Below are 7,342 nucleotides of genomic sequence, written 5' to 3'. Positions count from 1 at the left end.
ATTTTTTTCAACCCATCTAAACCCATAGGGGCAACCTTAATAACAGAAATACCTGTTTGTTTAATGCAACCCTCTAAAACAGCTCCACAATATACATCCTGCTTAATTATCAATATTGGATCAATACCTCTCTAAAAAGATTTTAGTAAAAACCTACAAAGAAATCTCAGCATTTCAACCCTCACTAAGATGGATTTATTACTTAAGTAAAAGTTGTAACAACAGAGTCTAGTTAAACTTTGTTACAAAGTCCTGCATTCAAAATTGTATTTCCTAAAAAGTTTCTAGCATGAAATATCTTCTAGAGTACGCAAAGTACGACATTATGTAGAATACCTTATCTCAAAAGCAGTCCTATCTCAAATCTAGATTATATATCCATATCTTTATTAAATATAATTTTCTTATTATTTATAAAAGTAACTCATGTTTTAAAATAACTTGAGTCAAGTAAAGTTGAATATTTGCCAGTGAAATGACGTTGAGTGGAAGAATTGTCAGGTAAAGGACAGGTAGATCAAAATAACACTGAGGTGCAGTTCTTGAGTGAATGTAATCACTTTCCATCATGGTGGACTTCATTATACTGAGAGGTGCGTTTACATATTTTATGATTCCAATTCACATAATCTAAAGTACTGGAAACATGTCTGAATATAATGAGCTCCAATACAAATTCGTTCACGTCTATTACTATTACAAACCAGTTTCCTTTTATTTCCCTTCTGCAGGTGCATTTAATGTCATATTTCACACGATTAAAGGAAACTTTTGAAGCCTTTGTATGAACAAAGAAAATAAAGGCGGTCTCTTCCCCTCCCAGTTTGGTTTCCTTCCTGATATTCTCATCCTATTCTCTCTCCCTGGAAGTGAACGTCCTGACTGTGGAAGTAAATGACAGCATCATGTACAAACCTCAAACAATAGATCAAAATATTAGATATTAAAAAATCTCTTTCAGATTCTGCTTTTCAATCCAACCGATGTGGATTCAGCGGGCCGGAGGGACCCCTAATGGATAATGTGAGAACTGATTGTGCTGAAGTCAGCTGTTCATTTCAAAAGACAGCAGTTTAGGTTTAGTCACAATTGATCTGCTTATTTTTTCTTGGAAGATTTAGTTCAGCCCTGTTCCTACAAAGTAAAACATTTTTTAAATGTCAAATTAAATCTAAAATGAGTTCCTGAACATTTTCCCCTCTTGTATCACAAGTTCATTCAGGACCTAAAATAGGTTTCTATCCCAGAATGTTTGAATTTGTTGGAAACTGCTCAAAGTAACAGTTCTGGCTGTAGTTGTTACATGATTTCTCATATTTAAAATACCTGCCGGCCTTTCGTATGTAATGACTGTAGTCACAGCTTATTTTTACCTTGGCCAATGATGAACCAATATGAGTTTCACACAGTTAAACTTAAGCCTGTCCTTTTTTCCTGTAAGCGAACATTTATTTTTGTCCCTGTACATAATTTTGTATGTTGAGGATTACTCAGGTAAATTCTGGTATACTTGAAGTGTCTAAACAGCATTACATCACATCACATTTTACATTTTCATCCAAATATCACCAAAATGTCACTACTTGATTTGAGTCAACTCCTAATTCAAAGTTATGATAATTCTTTGATAATATCAATCACAAGCATTTTAGTACAGATGAAGACGAAAATGTACTCAAGCAAAAGTACCACATTAACTTTTCTACGTGAGTCAATCTAAATACTTAAAGTATTCCAAGTACTTGTCGAGTGAAGCCTATTCCCTAATGCAACAGTCTACTACACTGTATGACTCAGTCCCAGTGGTGGCCACTTCCAAATCCATTTCAGGTGTTTCTTCTTCACCACTGATGCTGCTGCTGGAGGCGGGGTCTCTTACCTGCCCGCTCTGATTGGACCGGTAAACTAATTCCACTCTAATTGTTGATTCCTTTAACGGACATAACAAACAATGTGAACAATGCTTTGTCAAAAATATAGAGACCAGGGATTTGCTGATCTTTGTAGTGGAGAGAAAGTGAAAAGTATCCAAAAATAAATTATTTATGCACGGGCACATAAAAAATGGACTTATGTACAGTAACTTAGTAAATTTACTTTGTTTCCTCCTACCACTAACCTCACAGTAACATTGTACATGAAGATGAAGAATGAATGGAATATAAAGGCATTTACTTTCATTACGTTGACAGATAAAAAGAAGAGCACTTAAGCAGGTGCATACAAGACCTGATCTCAGAGGTTCGTTGTTATACATCTGCAGAACAAGCAAAACAAAATCAAGCACAGAAGCGGTCAGAGTTGAGGCAGATACATTAACAAACTTAATACATTTTGCAGGCTTTTTTATAGAATATTTGATTAGTAATCATACCATTTTATCGTTGACATTTAAACATTTTATTTAAATCAAAATTTAAACATTAGATGCAAAAAGTGGGAACTGTGAGCACCCATTGAAAAAAAAAACAACTGCATGTTATGACTGGAAACGTAAATATGTAAATATATTTAAAAAAACGTATATTTATTATGGCAACTGCAACCCCTTTAATAAAACAGAGCCCAAATAAATACTAATGACAGCAGGCATGTTGACGTCGACTTCTTATCAGTGATGAACTTTTTCAGAAAATTAGGGTTGAGGTAATTAGAGGTAAGATACGCCTGCCTGGCACATTCAAATGATAATACACCTATCAGATATAATAAAAAAAATATTTTTTTTGTTTGTTTATTTGAAACATTTTCTGCACCGTGAGTTCACTGAGACAAAGATGGCCACTCTCACATGAACAACTCAACATTTTTAACATCCCCGTTTTACCAACAATATTTAACTTTGTTTCATCATCCTCCGTGACAAGCAATAACGGCGAACTTATTTTTTTCCTCAAATTTAAGTTAAAAAAAATATTTTATTTATTTAATAAATTTAGTAAATTTTGGCATTGCGAAGCTCAATGGCTCTGTTGGAACTCATTGAAAAATCCTGGGGGATGGGACACACTTTATGTTGTCAAATGATGAGGTCCATCATCGTAGAAATTTGCCTATAATTGAGTTTGATTTTCATTCTGGAAAAAAAATGTGAAATAAATTTTTGTTGGACCAATGATTTCTTTAAGCAAGCCAGGAGTATAACAACATAAAGATAATGCAGAGGGGGAGTTCTGCTCCTAGAGCTGAACCTGCTCAAATAAAAAATAAACAGCTCACGGAGATGTTGTGCACTACATAATGTAATGTTCATTTCTCCGGGTGCATAAATCTGTACGGATTTGAAAAAAGTTGAATAAATGAGGGCCAGTGTCAGCCACTTGCCTATAACCAATGGGAAGCCTTTCTAGCCAGTAAATGTGTGATGAGGTGCCTGATGATCATCCAGTGGTTTCTTCCCCTCATTCTCTCAGCAGAAGATAGTCTTTGATAGTCTCTGGTAAGGGAAGCTCTTTTACAGCATCAGGGAAGAACTGCACTCCCAGACTCTGGCGGACGGCACAGCGTGCCAGAGAGCGCAGAGTGGGAGCATGAGCCACCATGTCGGTCAGTCTCGCCAGCAGCTGGGGATCTTTGCTCAGCTCCCTGGGAAGGGTGCCGTCCGCCTTTCGGATCTCAAACCGCCCTGCTGCCCGGCACAGCAGCTCAAGGCACTCCTCCTCCTGTTCAGTGCCCAGGCCCCGGGCCATCAGGGCCACCAGTCGGGAGATAGGAGTCTGGCCCTTCAGGTTGGTCACATGGACCAAGGCTCCATAGTCTAGAAGCACTTTGACACTTTCCAGGTTGCCTTTCATTGCTGCCCAGCTCAGAGGAGTGTCATTGTTGTAGTCCCGCGCATTGGGACAGGCCCCGCTCTCAAGCAGGGCCCTCACACACTCTGGGTTATCTTTGAAGGCGGCCCAGTGAAGTGGAGTGTCTTTGTTGCCGTCCAGGGCATTCGGCTGGGCCCCATACTCCAACAGCAGCTCCACACAGCTCTCATCCTTCTCTGCAGCATAGTGCAGTGCAGTGCGGTTGTATCCATCCAAAGCATTCACCTGATAAATAAAGTCAGTGTATTTAGAAGACATTTGTTATATACATTAATCGCATAAATGCTATGACTAGGTCACGGGTGCTGTGTGCTGCTCTCATTTTTAATTCAGATTTGTGCACCAACATGAAGGGACGAGTCTGGGTGAGGTAATAAAGGGTCACCTATCTCTGGCATGGTTACTGAAAGGTTAGGGAACTCCTGATCTACACACAATCGAGGCTTAACTGTCTGTAGGTTGACATTCATAACAGACTGTGATAAAGAAGGTAACAGATTAATCTAAAATCGTATGGTTTGGTATGTAGTTGTCTTCTCAGACATACCTCTGCCCCCTTCTCCAACAGCAGCTCCACACAGTCAGCTTCAGCGACCATACACGCACAGTGCAAGGGCTTCAGTGTGCCATGCATCCGGTTCACATCAGCTCCCTGAAACACAGAGTGTTTAATGATGTCGGTGCGACTGATGACTGGGAGATTTTATTAATTTCAAGTTAAATTGAAAGACGAGCTGGTGCCTACCTTACGAATGAGATCCTCCACGTTGTCATGCGGGAATGAGCGGATAGCTGAGATGGTGCGTATGAGCCTCTCGGACAAAGAGTATTTACTTTGAATGCTTTGCATGATGTACCACATAGTAGAGCTCATCTGTGGCAGACGACCATGGCACCCAAGCGGGTGGTGACACTAAGGTACACTGAAAAACAATTGTTAAGGAAATTAATTTTTAAAACTGTAAGACACAATTAAAACTCACAAGCATTAAAAAATATCATAATCACATAAATAATTCATTTTAAATGCTCCACAGATATTTTCAGGTAATGTCAGGGTCTGCAATTTCAAGTGATATTTATTAGTGTGTGCAATTAAGTGCAGATCAACATACAAATCTGGATCTAGTGAATTTGAATTTAGTTTCATACGGGGACTTTGGGGCCTAAGGGGAGGTATGAGTGTCCTTTTGAGTTGCTTTAACAGTCATTTACTGGTGTTGCAATGTAAGACTTTCTAAATGGACGTATATAAATATGCTCATATACAAGGTTTTAATTTGATTGAAAATAACTGAACATTGGCAGTCAAGAATCATCTAAATATAAATACACAGAAGTTGTAAATAGGAAAAATACATTTTTTTAAAGTGGGGCAACAGTGGTGCTTTAAATAGTACTTATTGATGTTAAGAACAGTGTTTTAAGCTGTACAGTGATGGCAAACATTAATAAATGCTTACCTGATTAAAACGAAATAACTATGTCCCAGTAATAATTTTGAGGTTGAAGAAATACTGACAGGTCACTAAACCTCCATCACGTTATCTACAGCAGATGGTGTAGGTGGTGAAGATACACTTTGTTGTTTATCTGCCGTTACTCAACCACAGTTACCCAACAGCTGACAGTCAGAATAATTAAACAACCAAGTCACTAAATCTATTTTGATCCTTTTACAATGTTTCGTTTAATCTTTTTTTTTTTTTACTCTTTTCTCGGGTGTAACATATTTATTTCTGAACCTGTGCTCTATCGCTGTGTGATTCTCAAACTGCCTTTAAGTTTAATCTAAATGTTTGCCGTTTATCATCGACACTATAATTATTATTATGCTTATAAAATGACACTGACAACTAACGTTAGCTCGTTTGCTCCACAACAAAAGAAAACCACAGTGATGCAAGTTAAACACCAAGTGACTGATGTAATATGTTTAACGAAAATACAACATGGGCCGATTGGGTAACAAACACACGGGCTGCTTTTAAATAATAACAATACAAATATCCCCGGCTCCATTTCAACCAGCTAGCAACAAGCTAGCCAGCTAGCTGGCGAGCTAACGTTAGCGTGGAGACGCGAGGGGAAATAGACTCTCGAGGGCGGAGGGAAATGAAAGGACATCAATTTTTAAATCCTCCTGGGGGTTCATTGAAGTGTCCTTGGGACCCACCATCGATAAATGACCGACACTGTGGAGATAACGTACCGTTTTCTATCCAGGGTCTGAAGCTCTGTCGGTGACTGAGAGTTTGCTGCGAGCTTTCACATAAACACAGCACGTCATCCCCGCAGCCACGCCCCCTTCCTCCTCCGCAAGTAAAGCAAACTGATCAAAGGTGGTTCACTTTAACTAACTTACGTGTTTTACGTAAATATTTGACTTGAATGTTCTCTGGATGGAAGGCATGTCTTCTCCCGGTGTATGTACTCACCCAATATAGACACGTCATGTAACGTTAGCAGCGATCCAGCAGCGGCAGCAACATACCATGAATAGCTCCGGCTCATGTCCATGTAGAGACCGGTCGTCCTGCTCAGAGACGCCCCACAGCTGGTGACACAACAGCGGGCAGTGACGGGTCAGGGCCCGGCTGAGGCCCCCCCTGGTGGACAGCTGAGAGAAACCATGACCTTTAACCGTGACAGTTTATCAAGTCATAGTTTTACTACTTTCACCAAGTGGGTTCTATTTTCATCCGTTTGTTTGATTGCAGGAATACGGGCCCAACATTGGCAGATCTAGAATTGTTTGGGGTTTTCGTCAATGATGAATTTGATTGATGGAAGAAACCAAGCATGTTTAGGGGACTGATATAAATGATTGTGTGCAATTTGGCTCGGATGCAAATACAATTTTGGATTGAGTGAATTTAAACGTGGTTTCATACGGGAACTGATGAGCAAACATTTTTAAACCTTTTACAAATCGTGGGTAATCAATTATGCATTTTACCTCCTCACTGAGCTTGCACAAGTCATAATCAATAGACCAATGGACCTGTTATACAGCTATAAATGAAAATGATAGTTTGATAATCTATAGTGTTATCACAAAGCCCTGTATTCATTTGTAATTTTAGGAGCCTACAACCAGCAAATGTAGCAGTTGTAACACTGCCTTTTTCAAATTGGGTGTCCCGACCCCCAGAAGGGTCATCAGTGGCTGGCGGAAACTGTAAGGGAAAAGGGGGGGAAATGTGACAATAAAAACAACCACACTATACCACCACGGCATCTAAAACTCAGAGGTAGGAAATCTCTTCTTCCATTTGCCACGACATGCCTCTGTGAGTCTGGTTTTTCTACATTGTAGGTATTGAAAACAAAGCACACAACATGTCTGCAAGTGGAGAACGACCTTCGTCTGACACTGACAGCCATAAATTACATTACATTACATTACATGTCATTTAGCTGACGCTTTTATCCAAAGCGACTTACATTTTTAAGAACACTCAACATTTTTGAGGGGCCATTTAGGGGTTCAGTATCTTGCCAAGGACACTTAGGCATGCAGATGGGAC

At 39.4% G+C, this 7,342-nt stretch overlaps 1 protein-coding gene across 2 annotated transcripts; it reads right to left on the bottom strand.

Moving 5' to 3' along the window:
- Nucleotides 1-2,155: 2,155 nt before the first annotated feature.
- Nucleotides 2,156-6,372, bottom strand: asb8 (ankyrin repeat and SOCS box containing 8). 2 transcript variants are annotated; one of them, XM_062392154.1, is made up of 5 exons: nucleotides 6,251-6,370; nucleotides 6,025-6,123; nucleotides 4,558-4,735; nucleotides 4,360-4,464; nucleotides 2,156-4,037 (listed from the first exon to the last, which is right to left on the bottom strand). In XM_062392154.1, the coding sequence occupies exons 3-5, from the start codon at nucleotides 4,684-4,686 to the stop codon at nucleotides 3,402-3,404; spliced, it is 870 nt and encodes a 289-aa protein (XP_062248138.1). In that variant the 5' UTR covers nucleotides 4,687-4,735; nucleotides 6,025-6,123; nucleotides 6,251-6,370; the 3' UTR covers nucleotides 2,156-3,401. The 2 variants fall into 2 exon arrangements, with proteins under 2 accessions (XP_062248138.1, XP_062248139.1); XM_062392155.1 differs by lacking the exon at nucleotides 6,025-6,123 and having other exon boundaries at nucleotides 6,251-6,372.
- Between the last annotated feature and the right edge of the window lie 970 nt (nucleotides 6,373-7,342).

The sequence above is a fragment of the Platichthys flesus genome, chromosome 7 (assembly GCF_949316205.1).
Source record: "Platichthys flesus chromosome 7, fPlaFle2.1, whole genome shotgun sequence".
NCBI lineage: Eukaryota > Metazoa > Chordata > Actinopteri > Pleuronectiformes > Pleuronectidae > Platichthys > Platichthys flesus.
This window is presented reverse-complemented; position numbering and strand designations above follow the sequence as displayed.